This window comes from Betta splendens, chromosome 10, assembly GCF_900634795.4.
Source record: "Betta splendens chromosome 10, fBetSpl5.4, whole genome shotgun sequence".
Classification (NCBI taxonomy): domain Eukaryota; kingdom Metazoa; phylum Chordata; class Actinopteri; order Anabantiformes; family Osphronemidae; genus Betta; species Betta splendens.
The window spans coordinates 6,216,477-6,236,717 of NC_040890.2; the positions used below are offsets into that span (position 1 = coordinate 6,216,477).

At 40.4% G+C, this 20,241-nt stretch overlaps 1 protein-coding gene across 1 annotated transcript in view; it reads left to right on the forward strand.

Moving 5' to 3' along the window:
* Positions 1-331: 331 nt before the first annotated feature.
* pigg (phosphatidylinositol glycan anchor biosynthesis class G) overlaps positions 332-20,241 on the forward strand; it is a 48,472-nt gene continuing 28,562 nt past the window's right edge. Inside the window, exons 1-8 of the mRNA XM_029165259.3 lie at positions 332-818; positions 914-1,119; positions 6,691-6,900; positions 8,085-8,273; positions 11,731-11,869; positions 14,241-14,453; positions 17,897-18,114; positions 18,427-18,711. Of these exons, the coding sequence (XP_029021092.1) occupies positions 665-818; positions 914-1,119; positions 6,691-6,900; positions 8,085-8,273; positions 11,731-11,869; positions 14,241-14,453; positions 17,897-18,114; positions 18,427-18,711 (1,614 nt within the window). The 5' untranslated portion in view covers positions 332-664. The remainder of the gene's footprint in view (positions 819-913; positions 1,120-6,690; positions 6,901-8,084; positions 8,274-11,730; positions 11,870-14,240; positions 14,454-17,896; positions 18,115-18,426; positions 18,712-20,241) is intronic.

Consider the following 20,241-nt stretch of genomic DNA (forward strand, 5'->3'; position numbering starts at 1 on the left):
TAACATACTAATTAATATTTTAAGTTTATAATGGTTACTCATTCTAAGCAATTGAGAAATAATGTTTAAAAAAATGAGGTTAGAATTGTAAAAATGTGAAAGCAGTACGTACAGTAATTGTTTTTGAACTATGGGTTTAATACTTGATCAGCTGTCTGTATCGAATGTTTTATCCCACTTTAACAAGGCCATGTGCTTAATAACCTCATATAATCATCTATTTGTATTAAATATTTTCGCGTGTAAATTATTAACATCACATAACACTTTTTAACGCATCATTACCACAGAATTCCTGCTGAGCGGAATAGCGTATTGGACTGGTTTGGTTCCTCGTGGTACCCGTAGTTCCATGCTATCAATGCGGAAGCGGCTGTGCTAGCATCTGCGCTATGAGCTGTTAGTGTTTTTATCCATCAATACGGACTCAACTATATATCATGAAGGCAGTTAATTGAAAACAAGGACACGTAGCTTCGTGGAGTGTTGTTTTACTGCGTGTCGAGTTGAAACGAACTGTCATGGCGCATAGTTTTTTTTATTTATACGGGTGAAGTCTCATGGCTTATGGTTTATTTTGGATATTCGGGTGAGAAGCGTCACCTCGTTGCTAGATAGCGAGTGTACTTTACGCGTTCCTTAAAGTGTCCCGTCCACCAGCATAATGAAAGTGCGTTCGTCTGTTTTCGCCTCGTTTATTTTGCTGTTTGAAGTAGTCGGCATTGCCCTGTTCCTGCGGGGATTTTTCCCGGTACCTGTCAAATCTTCGCTTTCTTCCAAGAGCAAGCTGTCAGATCTACCGGAGGAGCCGCTGACAGGTGAGTTCACAGCGTCGTCTGCCTCCCAGAGTTCGCGCTGCCTCTGCTTATGACCTTCCAATACTGTTACTACTAAATACTGTCCCACATTACAGGAAGATCCCCAAATTCCTCCCGCCTCCCACAGCCCTTGTTTAATAGAGTGGTAATCATGTTAGTGGACGCTCTGCGGGAGGACTTCGTGTTTGGACCCAATGGTCGCGTGTACATGCCGTACACCAGGCACCTGGTGGAAAGAGCCTCATCGCAGAGCTTCGTGGCCAAGGCCAGGCCTCCAACCGTCACCATGCCCAGGATCAAGGTAAGGTGTCACTCAGGTGTCACTCAGGTGGAGGTACAGTCCAGTGTAAGTCGGCCTGTTCATGACATGTGTCTGTTGTTTGATACTGTTTATTCTATAGAGGGACTCAGTGTTGTCAATACAGCATATGTACATATATGTTTGGAGGAAAGGCATGTTGATTTAATATTAGATACTGCCTCACGTGACACCACCTGTAGATCTATATTAATAGTACACTGATAATAATGAAGGAAATCAGGCATCAGGTTGCTTTTCCTCATGTTTGTTGTCCCATAAAATGCTAAAGTCAACACTGGTATAGTCTATCTATGAATACTTTATAGACTCCAGAACTTCGTGGCCCGAAGCCAAACTGTTCTTGACTGTCCTTTTTTTTAAAAATGTGATTCAAATATAATGTATATATTAGTGATTTAGGGAAATGTTCTAAGCAGATAAAACACATTTTATATAAACACATAATTTTAATAATTTGCTAATTCCCAATGTTACCTTACGTACGTTACGTTACCTTGACGTACAGTATATAACCACCTGTACATGTAGTATTAAACAGGCAAATTAAAACATTTTGGTTTTGTAGAGTTGTTTTGCTTTTGAAATGTATTCTTGTAACATAATTCTCATTTAAGATGGTGCAGCTGAACAGATTTAGAGAGCAGTTTATATACGTTACTGAAATGAACAAATCAAACCTTTAATAAAGATCCTGTCATGACTGCAGTTAGTCAAGTATTCATAGTATTTAATTAGAGATATTACAGGATTTAGTGTAAGGATTGTCCTGAGTCTTTTGGCGTTTGGACTAAACAAGCTACTGTATTACCATAATTAGGAAATTTTAGCTTTAAAATTTTCTTTTAAACCAGATGATGTTGTGCGAGCTCAAAATACCCCTGGGAAAACAAAATGTCCCACTGGGTTTGGAAAAGATGCCAATTATTTAACCTGTGACTGAAACAAAGTTACATGCAGAGTCTGGAAATGTTATCCTTGGTCCACTGCTATGTACATTTGGATCTTGTGTCTTGCTGACAGAGTGTTTTGGATCGGAGCCCAATTGGAATCACAGTCCTGTTGTGTGTGCTTTGACAGTTGGTTTGTGCTGAACTACACCAGCGTTGTGTGCAGAGTGGGAAAGTGTCAGCTTGTTGTTGTTGACATTTTGCAAAGGGAACGATTTTTCAAGGAAAATAGCAGCTCAGCCTGGGCCACGCTGAGCTGTGGGAAGACGGCTAACTACAGCTGCCAGGTGAAGCGGAATATTCAGCGCCGGTGTCAGAGGGCAGCGAAAAAAGGCAGCGTTCACGCTTTAGCGGTGGTGGGAGGAATAGGGATGTGTTGACAGCATTCAAGCTGTTGTGAAGACAGAAGCATGATGTTGCCAAAAACCCAGCCCAGGAGAACCCTGCTACTGAAAATGCTCGATGTGGACTGAGTCTTGCTCAGTGATGTCCGGTGGATGTGCTCAGACATGTAGGCTGGGAGCTGTGGGAGCGCCGACTCAGCAGTCCTCAGGTTAGCAAGAGCAATGTTGGTTGACAGTGCCAAAAACATGACACTGTCAGGATGAACGCTGAAGAAGAGGAAAAGCTTTTCTGGAGAAGAAACAGTAATGACCTGCTGTCAGATGCTTCCGATACAGTTGCTTTCATGATCGAATAAAACGCTCCCAAAAAGATCAAGGTGACCAAAAATCATTGCAGTGTAATACCTAGTTAGTTAAAGTTCATGGATGTCATTTTGTCCATTTAGGAACTCAAAGATCTTGTGATTAAGTTTCAACTGCAAGTTAAACAGGCAGACGTACGTAACAGCAAAACAACATGGAGAAGTCCCTCTGTGTTCTACTGTTAGCATGAGTGAATACCCTAATAACATCAGAAGGTAGTAGAAGGGTTATAGCCGAGCAGCAGAGCAGGAGTCAACATACAGTAAAAGCTTGTGTTAAAGAAGGAACAGGAGAAGCTCAGTGAGAGCTCTAAAAAGAAATCTTGTGCTTCTTGTTCAAACCTTTGTCATGAGGTCACTGATATCCAGAGATTCAGGGTGCACTTAATGAGGTACCCCTACCCCAAAACACCTATGCCTTATAAGATCCTCACAATAGCAGCACTTCCTGGCTCCCCACTGGAAGAGTCAGCTACTTGAGCAAACTGACTAGAATCTGACTACCAGTGACAAATATCTGAATGAGCTACTGTACGGGAACAGTTGCAGTGACAGCATTTGTTCCAAAGTGATGACATACTGTACAGAAAGGTGGCAAGATACAGTCAGGAACTGCTGGCATGAGAGAGCAGCTCCAAGTTGGCACAAGGTGGAAAGGGGTCATGACAAAGATCAGTACAACAACAATTTGATACTATTACTCAAGGATGAATGAAGATACCGAGAACCTATCAAGAGCAGCTTTTAAAACAAAGTTTCTGTTAGCAGTTGTTTAGACATACGTGTAACATGAAATCTTTTAGAGTAACAGTAAAAAACAATAATAAAGCGTGCATGCTTAATAGCCAGTGTTTCTTTTAGATGCTGTATGTCGTTTAAATACACATTTATCCCATAGGCATATGTTAACTCTGTATCCTGCTTTAGGGGATGAATGCTTTGACCCAGCACTACCTGTGTGTAATAGTATGTAGCGTGTGGATAAGGACTGACTGATGGCTCTCATCATGAGACGTTGTAGGTCAGTGATGATGTAGAGAAGGGATGACGGGACAGAGCTAAGCTGGTTTGAGGTGGACTTGCAGGGAGACAGATGTTCCACTATAATCCAGGGGTTTAGAGGCAGACTCGGTGATGGTGAGGGGAGGGACTCGATGGCAGCTTGGAAAACAGTCCTGGGTGCGAATATGAAAATGAACAGATGATAAGAAGAGATGTTTACCTTTTCATAATTTCTCCTTTTCTATCCTGTTTCAGAACGGGTGTTGGGGAGGGTTTGTTCAGAGGTAGAGGTTTGTATTACTGTCCACGTGCACAGAGAGATGGAAAATGCTACTTCCCCAGCTTCACAATAGCTTGTAAGCTTGATTTGCAGGCTTGCTGAGAGCACACAAGTACAGCTGTGAGCTCTATAGGCGCACTTAATCATTTCTAGGGGGCTGGGCATTTCAATTAGATTTCAGCAGATTAATGTAGGAGCTCCATCATTGTAGTGTATCATCTTCCTTATCTGTTGACTAACCGCTACAGAAAAAAATACTAAATGATTGGTAATTGGTTTTTGAACTATACCCAGGACCTATTTTAGTTGAAGCCCTGCTATAAGGTGCAAATAAAGCAGGACAGTATGCTGCCACACTACAGCTGGCACCTGAAAGAGCAAGCCTACTGCCTGATCCCAGCTCTGAGGCAACACATGACTTCATGTGCTCCACTGTAAATGTCTTGGTATGAGTCACACAGACCTTTATTAGTAGCAGTTTTGCATACTGTAGTTAAATTTAGACTGTAGCGTGGTTGTGTTTTGGTAGTAGACCAGTAGGGGGCATTACAGCCCTACTGTCACCCACTATCACCGCATTGCACCCAATTAACTGGTATGACACAGCCAACTAACCTAAATCATAATCTCTCTGTGGCACAGCCATTAATTTAAGACCAACACTCTATGTAATAAAGTTGTGGACCTCATGTGGACTTAAAGCACAGCTGTGGACTCTTCTCTCCTGTAGATACAGTACAGTGTTGGGCTGTAGTATCTGGTTTGACTGTGTATTATTTTTATCTGGCCTGGCAACAAACGGTAGTTATGCAGAAAACACTACCTCACTGGGTCTCCCCACTAAATTTAATGGATGTTTCTAACCGAGTGGAGCTGCACTGAAGTGTGTGTGACTTAGAAATGTCTGTAAGGTTTGTATCTGCCTGGGTAGCAGTAGTAGTTGTTGTAGTAGTTGTAGTAGTGGTAGTAGTACAGAACACAAGTGCGTAATTGGTTCACTGCATCACCACCTATTGGTGTTTTGTGCTAATAAGGCCCCAGAAGACTGAGTATACTTTCAAGAAGATGGTAGAAACGCTGCTTTTAGCCACATAAACCTGAGGACTGAAAAGGAAACTGAAATGCTGTTTGCCAGACTCGGATGGAAGTCACAGCCCCTTCCGTCTGTGTTTTGGCACCTTTTCAACATGTCACCAGCCTCCAAGAGCATGTCTGTGTACCCCACTGATAATGAATTTGATGTTCAAGTGGTGGCACATCGCAAAGCCTACACAGACAGTACTGTGGGCCAGTAATTGGTATGTTGATGAGTCACAGGTTCATATGCTTCATGGTGCATTTTTGCATCGCATCTGTAGAAATGTTAAGATTTAATCTTTTAAGGTCAGCTTTGTCACGGTTTGTGTACCAGCTCTTGTTTTTTGTCCAAACCACCAGTTCTATTAGTCAGACCGTCTCTAATAATAGGCTGGGGACCTCGGTGAGGAGCGGCAGGCAGACTGCTTTTGATGCAGTAGCAAGCATCTGCCCAGACAGGAGCAAAACAATAGCAGATAGAGAAGGGAAGGAGCTACGCTAAATAATTGAGCTTATGAACAAAGCTCACAAGATGGAGGTCAAAAGTTGAGCATCAGTCAGAGAAATACCTGATGTTTTCAGTCACATAGTGCCCTTACATCAGGCCTCAAACTGATTAAAAAGATCCTGAGCTGGGGTTATTGAAGAGGTGAGCGGAGAAAAAAAGATTAGTGGTTTGTGGCAGGTCTTGCTGCCCTTGATTGCGGGGGAGTGACATCTTTAGTTTATTGCCGTTTGTCTCTTGTGCCTGTGAAGTATCTACAGACCTGCTATAGAGCTGCTACTGTAGCGATGCTCACACAGGAAACACGCACAGACTGCTACAAATGGCTTTCAAGCAAGAGGCACAACTACATGAAACCTGATGAAATAATCCTAGAAGTCAGAACAGGCGGCTTTAGACTTTTCCAGCTCGAATTCCTCAACGGGTCCCGCTAACACCTGGGCCCCCCTTCTAGTAAAGGCAGGTCACCTCCCATTTTGTCTCAAGTTTTGGATGTCCCAGAGGATGTGCGGCTCTGCTCCAGGCAGCTCATAGGGGGTTTATATAACAGTTTTCCTGCCAGCATCTGCACTCCTATGTCTCCTTCAGTGCATAAAGACAAGGCCTTTGTATTTTCCCCCTCGACGATGCATCAGACTCTCTTCTGACTTCCCAAATAGGCTGTGTTTTCCCCGTCAGTCGGATGGAGGCCGGCGTTGTTTTATTCCAGATTACATGATGAAATCAGTAGAAACCGTGCTTCACAAATATCATCTATTTACCTGACTCAGCTTTCACTTCCCATCCGTAGCAACAAGATTGGTTTGGGCATTTGGGAATAGGTTTCATTTTTTTAATGTCACGTGACTGTGATTCCTTTGATTTGCTTTGTTCTTGGAGCTTATTGTAATTTGTAACACGTTATCACAGACACTAAACTGCAGTAATAATCTTAATTAGCTGGATTCATAAGACAAGACTGTACGGTTGTGTAACGCCATTAAATAACAATTATTGTTTGAAGGACAGTAACAAAAACATATCCCTCCCCCAGGCTCTCACCACTGGCAGCATCCCGGGCTTCATTGACGTGGTAATGAACCTAAATTCTCCCGCACTGCTGGAAGACAACCTGATTTGGCAGGCCAAGACAGCTGGGAAGCGGATAGTTTTCTACGGAGATGACACGTGGGTGCGCCTCTTCCCCAAACACTTCATGGAGTACGATGGCACAACCTCCTTCTTTGTGTCCGACTACACCGAGGTGTGTATGAGCCTAACAGCTGGGGATCTGGCTGCATGAAAGATCCAGGGGATGCGTTGCTCTGCTAATAGCAATTAAACAAATGTTCGAACAAGTTGGGAAACTTAAAATTCAGTCTTGTGGACAGTATAAAGAAAAGACCGACAGATGATCTTTGTGAACTGTGTAAATTTATTATACAATTTACTAATTGTTCAGTCCCTAGTATATGCAAATACACATTTATCCTAGAAACTAACAGTACTGTATGTTAGGTCTGTAATGAGCGCCAGTGGATTAGCTTGTAGGTAATATTTTACATATTTCCAAAGACAAGTGAAAAAATAAGCAAGACAAGTTCGTCTCTTTCATGTTCTGGGGTTAGATACATTAACCAGCCTTCTGCTGTTATCCCAGTGAGACTGGGCTTTTTGTGCTACAAACAAGATTAGGTGGTAGCACAGATTGTAATTGCAAACGTATGTGCAGGAAAGCAGATTTGAAGAAATTGGAGGGGGTGCAAAGGTACAGCATTAGTTCTTTCTAAGTTTTAGGAGACTTTGTGAAATTAGCTACAGGTGAAATTATTAGAAAACAGTGACATCTTACAACAATGGAAATGAAATGCAGTTTCCTAACGTTCATCACACTTTTTCTTCTATCCATTAAAGTGCTGTACATTGTACCATAAATAATAAACCAGCACATACAGACTGATTAAGCATTGGTTTGTTTACGTGCTTTGTGTAATAACCTGTACATGTATAACTTGGAATGAGTCAGTTGCTACATTACCTACGAGACCAAATCATCTGCATTAAGGAGACGAAGGCAGTTGATCAGCCAGGGAGGCGCAGAGCTGAGAGCACACGAAAACTGCTCATCAATTAGCTCCGTATGCCATAGCCACGAATGCACAGAGGGACTGCAGGCAATCTGCTCTTGTTTATACTGGCAGATTGGTGCGGCTGATTTGTGAGCCCTTTACCTGAAATGCTGGATAAAGGTAAATATCTGACAGCAAAATGTTTGCCCGATGTTAATCAGACACTCATCAGACTCTGTCACAGCTTTGGGTAAAGCTCCTTTCTGCTCAGTTTTAATTGGATCTGGGGTGGGCGAGTAGTTTTTGAATAATATCCTCCTAAATTGATCATCATTTGAAACCCTGGCTTTCAGTAAGTGTGAATCTTGTTTCCATTTAGGTTGACAACAATGTGACCCGTCATTTAGACAGTACCCTGAAGAGAGATGACTGGGACATTTTGATCCTCCACTACCTGGGCCTGGACCACATTGGTCATATCAGTGGGCCCCACAGCTCACTCATCCAACCCAAGCTGCTGGAGATGGACGACATCCTCAAGAAGATTCACAGTGCGCTCATTTCAAAGGTATCACTCACACTGATCTAGTTTAAATATCATATCAGTTTTTTTACGATATACAGTAGCATATAATATCAAATCATATCTTCTTATGTCCTGAGATGCATCATTATCCTAGATATACTGTAACATTATCTGTAGTTGTGTATGTGGGTTTTTTTTAAACTAATTTTGAGGAATTTTGAATTCTGTTATTACAAATGGGACAATTTCCTTGTGTAGAATGAAACCGCACAGAAATAGCAGACCCGTGCCACTAGGAGGGACAGTATTTGCGTACTAATATATAAAACTAATATACTATACAGTAGTGGGACAATAGGTGCTTTTACAGTAACTCACTGTTCAGCATAGTGGCTTGTCTCAATCTCAAGATATTTACTCATTTGTTCTGTGTAACTGGGCTGATGCTTAATTTAGTTATTGCTTATCAACATCTACTGTATTTCCTTCCATCAATACTCAACCATCTCCTTCCTAATATTGGAAGAGCAGTCTTTCATCATTAGAACAATAATAATAGCAATCGTCCACAAAATAAATGCAATTTGCAAATGTAAGGTAATTATTAATAATTAATCATTAAGGTGATGTTATCAGGGAGATTTTAGTAATATTCATTAATTAGTCAGATCATTTGTACAGTTAATGTTTTATGCATTGCAGCAGCATCAGAGATTTAATGAACTGTTAAGTCTCCCTGTTCTCTTTGATTTAGTCTTTGATCAGCGAGCAGGTTTTGTGGTCTTATTGTTACATTCTGACAGCAGCGAATGCCTGTTGTCGTGTGCATTGTTAGTGGCCATTGTCTCATTGTCATTCTTGCTTTTAGAGTGTCAGATCTTGTCTATACGGGCCAACGCATCTCTTAAATACTAGAGACGTCAGAAGTCAAATCGCACATCTTGTAAAGCTTTTCTCACGTTAAAGGATACAGCAAGTTGTTTTTCTGTAAGATTCCATTTAACATTTCAGTACATTTTTCCCAAAGTTGCTAATCCCGTCTCTGTATGTGCTGGCAACAGCTCTTTGACTAAAATATGTTGTAAAGTCACATTAGTGAAAGCAGTGACTGTTCTGCTCTTCCTTGCAGCAGCAGTGTGACCTAAATATAGACGCAGCCCAGTGGGGTCCCACAGTACACTGTATCCTACAAGCCTCTACAAACTACGTTTTCTCAGCGCACGCACTTACTGTACTGTAACATGTTAGGTGTAATGTTAGCATCGCAGGCTGCTTGACTGTACATGTGACATGGGAGCTGTTGGCTGCGGCATCTTTTAGAAATAAAATGAATGGTGCGAGTAGAAAAAAGCATCCAAGTTCCCTTTTCAGTGTCATGCAAGGGATTTTTCGCTGTGCTCATATTTGGGGCAGAGAATAGTTCTACTTGCAGAGCTGACGGACACAATACTCTCCATTAAATCATCACTGCAAAGAAGGACTTCCCTGTCACCAAGACCTTAGCCCCACCTTTATGTTAATGGACAGTTCATGGCCTCAATATTCTGCTCTGGATATTTCCCATTTTACTTTTTTGCTGTTTGAAGTGCAAAATGTGATCTAAATACCGAACTGTAATCTGAGCCATGTGTTTTGCTTTGGATGTATTACTGTATTATATTCTACTCTATTAAAAGAATTCTGTTCTATAAAAAAAAAATACAAAAAGGTTTGACGCATGGAACCTTTTTAATGTCTGACCAGTGCTCTGTCAGATGGGCTATCACATCTGGCACCATTGGCACCATCTCACTTTCCAAAGGCAGATTGCTTTAGCCATGATGTCAACTGCTTTTCTGTTAGCTGGAGCTTTTGTCTTTCAACTGTTTCAGTACTTTTCATCACCTAAAGTATAGCCAGAGGTGGTAGAAATACACACACTTGAAATTTAAACATTCAATTCATTACTTCCTTTTCGGAATCGGCCCTTTAGTTAGAATAAATAATAAATCATTGCTTAAGGCTACATACCAATACAACTCAATTGTTAACGGGGATAATTATTTCTCTTACACTCATTTAACATTTGCATAAACGACAAACAAAATAAGGACAGAGGTTTTCTGTACTAAAGGGTAGAAGATATCACCACTTTATCAGCTTCTTTAGATTTTTTTGTTTGTTTTGTTTATGTTGTGTACTAGTTTTACTGTTTTACACTCTCTACTGTAGCTCGGCAGTTAACCGGTTTTCCCTATTGTATTCAAGATGATATTTTGGCTCCGGCCGTGGCACACTGGATAAAGTTGAAAGGAGTTACTATTCAAGATGATATTTTACCAATATTGCATTCAATTTGGCTGTTTATTTTCTTAATTAGTACAAATATTTGTACTAAGTTGTTTTAATGTTTGTTGGTTGATTTTTTTGTTTTTACTTACAGTGTAACATAATTTTTCAGTTGAGTTAATTAGCTGAACCACATACAGTACCCCCTGGGTTACTATCACTGATTTGCCAGAAAGAGTGGAAGCCATGTGAAACATTAAGCGTGTTTTTCTCTGGCTCACCCATGGAGAACTACTGACAAGAGTATCATGTGTCTAAGTCAAAAAAACCCTATTAATTATATGAAAAGTCTACCAAAAGCCTCTATCAGGGCTTTCATCCTGAAAACCAGGAGTGAACTCCTACTTGATGTGCGCCTTAGAGGTATTTAGCACCTGTCTTTGGGTGTTGATAGTCTTTTGTGTCCAGTGCCTTTTTATAACTAGCCTCCAGAAGGTAAATCTAGGACAGAGTGGTCTCTTTTGTGCTTTTTGTGCTGAGTTAGTAACAATTATAATGGTCAGCTGGGCATAGTAGGACAGTTTGTCTCCAGCCTGCAGTGTTCACTCAGTGTATTCGTCCTGTTTCCATGTGTTCTGCTCATGTGAGCTGTATCTATGTGCTCATTGCCATCTCAATGCCACAGTACGTGCTGCTTATTAACCACCTGTACATAGTAGGATGGTCTTTAATGCTTAATCATACGTGACCTCTGTGATCTTCTTATGTGCGCTATGAGGAGTCTTCTGAGAATGTGTAGTGTGCTTTTGTTTTGTTAACGGCTGCAGACGTGTTTTTAAATCGGCCCCAGCTGCTGTGACTCATACATAAGGTGTCCCTGTCGAATTCATGCTCAGCGAAAGGTTCTCAGGAGTTTAGTTGAAAGGGAATCACTTAGGGAAGCTTGATCAAAGTCTGTCATCCCTAACAAATGATTCATCTCCTGTACTTGTTTCTCTCTTGACTGAATCTTATTTAGTCTGGAGATGGAAGAGAACTGTGACAGGAAGTGGTTGTCATTATTTACTTTACAGAAGTTTTCTAAACTGAATCTATTTTTTTCATTTCAGTCACTGACACAGGAAGCATTTGGTGCTAAGTTTGAATTATTTAGATCTCGGAGCTTTGAGGGTTGTCCTCATATATCAGTGCATGCAGTGGGAGTCCATTAACCTTGGTTTCCTTCTCTAAGGAAGCGGAGGGATCGTTGCCGTATCTGCTGGTGCTGTGTGGAGACCACGGCATGTCGGAGACCGGCAGCCATGGAGGCTCCTCAGAGCCAGAAGTCAATACACCCCTGGTACTCATAAGTCCCGCCTTCAAGAGAAAAGGTAAATTGCCTACTGATGCGCAGAGAAGCTTAGGACAGCGGATTTCTCATTAACTGGAAGAGATTCTGTTTAGTGGAGGCTGACATCCTGCTACAGCTCTATTCTGTCAAAACACATATGAATAAGGTTTTATCTTACTCCACTAAACTGCAGCAAAGACCAGATTTCATTCATAACGGATAATCAAAAATCTAACTACAATTTGAGATATTCTGTAAATAGAATTTTGTAGGCGAAGCCGTTTGTCCCCACGCTCAAACGTTCCATTCACTTCAGTGTGAGGATCCGTGTCATGTGATGCAAATAGCAGCTCCTGAGCAGAACTTTGTTTTGCAGCGGTAAACGTGGTTAAGTGTGAACGTGTGATGGTGATAATTGCTTCATTCTCAGCCCAGTCTATTTTTGGGCTCTTTCCTTGCATGGATTTTTTTAGGCTATTCTTGTTAATAACTCTTTTACAGTTGTTCCTCAGAACACGTGGATGTCAACAGCTATGCTTTTTTTTTATCAAACTCAAAAAACTGTATAAATTACAGAAAACCTTGTGTGTTCTAATTATTAAAAGACATCCAGATCCAAAATATTCTAAAACTCATAGAATTGAATTCAATAACGTAGACTTACAGTTTGCTAATTAGTTTACTCTTCAACAGGCTGGATGGATAGACAATACATAAGTATTTATGGACAGTAAAGTAACCTTTACTGTCCTAAAAGGACAGTAAAGGTTACTGTAAAACACATCAGGTAATAATAGTATTTTATTATTAATCTAACTCAAAATAATGTGTTTATTAAAATGAATGGAAACATTAATAATCTTTTATTAAAACGTTGTTACAATACAATTTAATCCAGTGGGTTGTAGTATAAAGTTACAGGCTCTCCTGTTAGTACGACGAAATGTTGCACGGCGGTGCCGCCTCACAGCGAGAAGGGCCTGGGTTCCATTCCCAGCCTCTGTGTGGAGTTCGCATGTTCTCCCAGTGTGGGTTCTCTCTGGGTTCTACGGCTTCATCCCGTGGTGCCTTAGGTTCTTTGTTTGTTCTAGATTGCCCATGAGTGTCTGGATGGATGGAATATTTACAAATGGCTTTTATGAAAGTATTTTAGAGATACTATTGTTATTTAGTAATGCATCCTGCAGCCTTCTCATTGTCCATTAGCATTTAGTCTGTTTGTCATGTATTGGATTTGTGACACGTTTGTGGCTTTGTCCCTTCAATCATCATAAAACAAACAGTAAATTACAAAGTGGACATCTTTACTGGATGTAGCAGTACAGGCCTGTTACAGTACAGCCAACATTCTTAGGCATTTATTGCATTATAATACACTAGTCTTGATGAGCTTGATACAGTACAGGGACAACTATTTTTTGTGCTTTATGAAATGAATTCTTTTGGAGCTTACAGTATTTCCTTGTGCCCAATAACCAAATTAGCCCATAGCTCTGGGGTTTGTTATGGTCTTTATTCTGTATCTGTCTCACTTCCTTGTACATGTAAAGCTGCATTGTTCCTTTTTAGATCTACTGTATTGTATTTCATTCTTACCAGAGACAGACATTTTTGGAAATGACACCCACTCTGGTTTTCAATCTGGAAAGCTTGAAAAAGGACGTAGAGTGTCAACAAAAATATGTATGACAGGAGAAAAATGAAACCCTCTATTAACATGATAATGACTTCATTTATTCCACTCCTTTGGTTGCTTAGCATTTGTGACATACCCACAGGTATCAACACAAGGGCAGTTATGAAGGTTGTTTGGGTTGCATCAGTGTTTAAATTCAAGTTTTCCTGTTGACCCTATTCCAATCAGCAAACAGATAAAGCACTTTGGCTTGATGAATGTCATGTAAACACTTTGACTGTCCTGAGGGGGGAAGAAGCAGCAACACCCAGAAATAGTTTGTGATGGGAGTGATACAGTATGGGGTGTTTTTTGTAGGTGTTTATGTCAGGTTTATCATGTTTCTTACTATTTCAAAGTTTATTTGGTATGAATTTGGTCATTTCTTCATTTCTATCATGTTAATGTTTTTTGTTTGTGAAATGAAATTTGAAGTAAGTGTGAGTTTTCATGTCACCAATGTATTGAAGGATTTTCAATTTCCCAGGTCTGAAAGAAACAGTTTTACATGAAAATCATCAAGCACAAAGACAGTATGTGAACAAATACTTCTGGAAAAAAAATGTGAAAAAAGATATGTAAGTTAAAATATGATTAAAAAAGACATCATAGAGACACCGATTAAGAAGTGAAGCCACTTGAAATAGGTGCTGTTCAACAATGTTTTTCATCTATCTGCCTGCTGGTGTAATTAGTCCTCACTGTTTTGCCTCTGTGTTTTGCCCTGTCCTGTCAGTGGGAATGGAGAAGCCTGGAGTGGTGGAGCAGGTTGACCTGACTCCAACCTTGGCCCTGGGACTTGGCCTGCCCATTTCTCAGAACAGCGTGGGCCGCGTCATCCCGGGTGTGTTGGAGGAAACCTCACTCCGAGATCAGCTGCGCTTCCTGCATCTTAATGGCCACCAGCTCAGCTGCCTGCTCAAAGACAGCGTCCCTGACTATAAAAAAGGTGGGTTACAAATTCAGTCTCCAACGTCTGGAGTCATTGGTCCAGAAAAGTCCAGGAAGCCAAGAACACTGTCTGACAGGGAGACTTAATGTAGGGATGCTACAATCAGCAGCTGAGGTCATTCCCAAAACACTACATTTTAGTGATTAGTTCATTTTAAATACTATAAATATTTTGACTATAGTTAGCACTATAAACATATTAACTTAATTCCACATATCAAGGCCAATTAACACAATCTGTTTGAAACATTATGTCAATATGTAAACATTATCTCGTAGTTATATAAATAAACAGCTGAATTTAATTGAATTCCTTTTCTCACCAAAATTACTTAGTCTTTTTTTAATCAGTAAGTATCATGGTGGCTTGTGAGCTACTTTTACATTGATCATGACACCTACAGAAACCTAATGACTTGCACTGCGTGGAGTCAGCTTCTGTATGTGGCAACCTAGATGTAAGAAGACAAACGAACTCAGACTGGCACTTCATCAATCACCTCAACCGAGGGGGTTGATTACAGATGATAAAGTAATGCTTTGTGTAGCATGCGATCTATCCACATAACAGTTGCTATTTACTTTTCAATCATGATCAGTGCGAGCAAATGGCACAAACCTACCTTACTATTTGCTGTAGTGTAAGTAGAGGCCTATCTCCTCATTATTCATGCTGCGCCGTTGGCTGCATCAAAGCGGAGCATTTAACCTTAAGCAATCCTATTAAATAGATGGTGGGATCCTTTTACAAGTTCAAAAGGTTCATCACACATCACACTGAACTAAAGCTAATCAGCACTAAAGCACTTGTTACAAAAAATGTGGGGTTTTCATAATGTGGATTCATGTCTCAGATGAAACTAGTTTAAATTTATTCAGACTCATGCTATGACTTTGACCAGTGGTCTTGGAAGGTGCTTAACAGATTTGATTTTCGCATGATCTTCCAGATGTGTCACGCTTTTGTAGTTCTGTAGTTACACTGTACATTGACTCGTCCAACATTGACAAGAAACAGTATGATACGGGGGGAGGTGTGCGAGGAAGGAAGATTGAACCCAGCATTAACAGAAATCCACCAGAACGCTCCAGCAGCAAACTGTTCTGAACACACTGGTCCCTGTCGTGTCACCATGTGATGTCACATCTCTGCACGGTTGTCTCATTGAATAACCACCATACAACAGTGAAAACGCCACACAGTCTGCAGTCTGTTCTTGAACATCGATGCCACCCACTCTTTGTGCAAATGTATGTACATATCATCACACAGTTTGCTCCCCACTTGTATCTCAGGGTCAGAGTTTGTCAGAATTATCCATCTTGCCACCTCTCCCCCCGCGCCTCTCATCTGTCGCCCGCTCTGTCTGACTCTTTGTGAAAGTAAGGGACGGCAACAAACATTTTATACTGTACACCACTGGCACCACTGAACATTGCACTTGTTGATCAATCACAACTATTTTTTCTACATTGGACATGTAGTTTTTAATTTACTAGCCAATGAAAACTTGTTCTACCATGAACCATGTTTTTTTTTTCTTTGAAAGAATGACCAAGAAATGAATGTGCATGAATGAAGGTGGTGGTTGCGGTCCTCTTGCGTAACGGGAATCTTCTGGATAAAAAACGCTAAATGCACAAACCCAACCAGAATACTGTACTCGCATCTGTGGGACGATTGGTCATTACACCTTACTGTTCTTTTGTGCACGCACAGTGATGTGTCATTCAGAGTTTCGAGTGCAGTAACAACATTGAATTGTGTTGAATTGCTAAGACAAGCGCACAGTGTTCTGTAAAACACACACAATTGAGTGAAATGAGAAGCAAATAAAAACTTGATTAGAAACAAACTACATCCTTTCACATTAAACAACTTACCACTCTGGCAGCACATTTTTCACTCTATTTTGGTCCGTGGTTTCCATAGTGATGGGATGAAATGGAAATTATTCCTGCAGACCTACATTTGGATGTGTTGATTTTTTTGAATGTGTCCACTTGGGTAATCATGAAGCTGTTATGCAGTGGAGTGTAATAGTTGTCACTGCAGGGCATGTCGCCAGGGATCACATTTTAACTGACTGTTGGACACCTGTTGGGGTCAGATCTTACCAGGTATGAAGGACGCTGGTTGACAAGAAGGTTTCTGTAGAAAAGAGCTGATGCTATTTTTGTTTTTTTGTGTTCAAGTATGTATCATCAGGAAGACAATAAAATGATTTATATGTATAGACATGTATATTGGCCATATTGCCCTATTCTCAACACTACTACAGTGGGTATTTGGTTTAGTCTTCACTTTTTCCTAAAGTCAGAACCATCTTGCAAACTTTTGAAGCATTTCAAAGTAATTAAGTTTAATTTTGGTGATGCAGAGTTTAAATAACCCTTTTATGCCTCTGTATTTTCTGTCTGATTCAATCTTAATGTCATTGTACTTCTGACCTCAGGCATCTTTAAGGGCTATTAAGCAAACCCTCTACTTTTAGACAGATGAAGCATGACCAGTGCCATCGACACTGTATGAATCATATCTGTGGGATAAGGTTCTAATAATTCTACCCACCCTTTCTAAGCTACAGTCACTATTTATCATCTCTCCACCCATGCTGCTGAGATTGTGTAGGTGTTTTTAGGAGTGTGTGTACACGTCTTCATGTAGTTGTGTATGAATTTCAGTTTGAGGGTTAAGATTTTAAGTTTCGCGTAAACATGTCAATGTAGCTTATTCGGATCTTGACAAATGATACGTTTATCGTCTTTCAGGACCAAATGGTTTTTACCACAGGGATGTTATCTTTTAAAGTTAATGGCCAATACTGACATAGAAAACAGAAAACATATTGATTTTCCATTTAAACCTTAAGCAATCGTTAGAAGGATTGATGAAGGTCTTGAATAGGATCATTGAGCTTTCATCCATATGGTAAACGATACCTGAATGTGTTTATGATGACATACTGTACAGCTCGATCTGCTGATGAGATGCGTTTTTAGCACAAAGCATTCCACAGTCTAGGTTTTGTCACTTTTTACATGACTTAGTTTAGTTCATAAATGGTAGCAAAAAAAACAAAAAACAAATTTGTGCTCTTCTATTAAAACAATGAGTGTGTAAGGAAATGGTGGCTCTATTCGTCAGCAGTGTGTTACTCTACAACTAGAAACATTTGGTTTGGAGGAGTAAAATTGTTGCAAAGCAAAAGCAAAATTAATGTTGTTCTGCATCAGGAAGTTATTGATGAAATGCTAGAAATGTCTAGAGCATTTTGACAAATACTGGGAGCATGAATGGAATAGCAAGGTTATATCACATTAACTTTAAGGATTTGAGTAAATGACAACAAACAATTAAGTTTAAAGGATGGCCACACTCGCGCCCGACTGTGTAATGAAGCCGGTTATTAATATCTATTGTACTCCTCTCCATTTTAGAAGTCGGGTTCGAGCAGTTCCGTGTGGCAGAAAAGGCTCATGGCAGCTGGATGAAGCTCTACATGGAGGGCAACACGTCTGAGGTGCTGTCTAATATGGGCAAAAAGGTCCTGAAGCAGTATCTGGAGGCCCTGGCCGCCATGAGCTCGGCTCTCGGCAAACAGCTGGGCAAGTACGACATGTACTCCATGGTTGCAGGCATGATGTTTGTGTTTCAGGTGAGTGCAGGAAAAAATGGATTCACTGATTCACTGTTGTTACTCTATGATATTCAGGTGAATTAAAAGATTGTGATAATGGTTTGATACAGTGGGTTAATTTTGAAATATACAGTAAGTAAAGACATGTTGTGCCCTCCACTACCTACAGTTCAGTATGTTCAGCTTCTAATAATACTAATAATTATTCTCCTCCAATAAAGGACTTAATTTTCCACTATTCATGTGAGCTGCTCAAGTCATTCAAGTCAGTAAACAAAAAACTTTTCCTCCCCTCTCCTTTGATTCTGCCTGTCCCTCACGGCCCCGAAGCTCCTGTTGGTCTTACTGCTGGCTATGCCCGAGGCCCTCGGCAGTGCAGCTGCAGTGGACCTCCCAGTGCTCCCAGCCCTGCTCTCTCTGCCTTTCTACCTCTTGTGCCTGCTGCTCGCCTCGGTGCACGTCTTGGTGTGCACGTCTGCCGAGAGTTCCTGCTACCTCTGCAGTCTCTCCTGGGGTCTCGTGTTTGCTGCAGTTGTCTTTTCCTCAGCAATGTTTTGTATTCTGGTCTCCATGGCAACACGGCGACTCCCATTGGGACCAAGGATTCACAGGAAGGTGAGTTTTGGCTGATAAATATGCCACCCAACCACAGGTACAGATTGTAACAGATGTTTACCCCCATGAATATATACACGGGCTACCTACATTCAGTAACCTCCATGTAACTTTGTTTATTAGTTCAGCTTTGCCAGGTTGGAAAATCAATATTTATGAGTCCAGATTTTTCTGCATATAAAACCTTTTCCTTACTACTTGTCCTTTTTTTACCTTGTCTATTGTATTAGGTTTTTTATTTTAGAGAGAATGCTCTTAATCCAGATAGGATGGCACACTCTTCTCTATATAAACCTGTTTTGTGATTTAAATTATCAATGTCTTCACTAATGACTGTCTCTGTATTTTAAATCATAGCCCTGAAATAAGCTTTAGTGGATTTTCTTTGATCTGTGACCACTGAAACACCACTCCTCCAAAACATGAAAAGTGTTTCAGACATTGGCTCCTACAGTCGTTGATTTAGAGACCACCCTCCATTTAAATTAAACTGTTTATAGCTGTTCAGTAGCTTAAACTGCACTTTGTTTCTTAATGGAAGTCTGAGTGGAGTCATGTTGAAAACTCATTAATAACATGTACATTAGGAGAAGGTAAGTAGATAGTATTTGTGATGTCAACATTTTGAGCTTGGTAATGTGACTTTACATACATCTGTGAGAAGAATCAATGTTATAATATTGAATTAGAAGAATTTCTTTCTCAGTAAATGCAGTCAAGTACTGTAAATGATGAATTGGACAGTGTTTGAAAAGCAGCAGCAGCAAAATGAAAACGTTACAGAAGCTGACACAACCTGTTCTGCTGTAGGATTACTCCACATCCCAGAGGTTATACTTTAATCTAATTTATAACTGTTACAAATGGATCACATGTTTGAATAGGTCTGTATCCCCACAGTCATTTACATCAAAATGTAAAATGTTCTGTGCTGCCATTCAGTTCAGTCTGTGTTTCTGGTCATTGTTGTCTTCAGGTACAGTAGATGTTGCCCTTGACTTTATTATATAAAGTTTTCTTATGCCCATTATTGCCCCCAAAAAGCCGTAAATGGTAGAAAATGCAAATGCAATCCATAGCTAGACTGTTAACGGCAGTGCACCAGTCCAGTTAACATCAACTACATTATTGATCCCCGTGGGAATTCAGGACACACCAATGATGAAGTACTGTACTGTAGCTGCCACTTCAACACTGGCAGCCCACGGACAATTGCTACAGGACTTTGTGTGGTTGGGAATGAAAAAATGATTTAACAATCATCTTTAGGTTCTGTAATTATCTTTATTACAACAGACACAAGGATGTAAAGCTTTTCAACTTTAAAACTTAAGCTATTGTCGCATGTCACTCAAAATCAATCCACTCGTCTTTTACCAGCCATCTTCCCCTTTCCTCTGCTATAATTTGCTACACTTTGCCCAGTACTTCAGGTAGTTGTCATTGTGAAAATGACTCACTTACTCGCTTTCTATCGTTTAGTCCTTATAAGGTCGTGGGCATTCTGGAAGCTGTACCAGCTGTAAATTG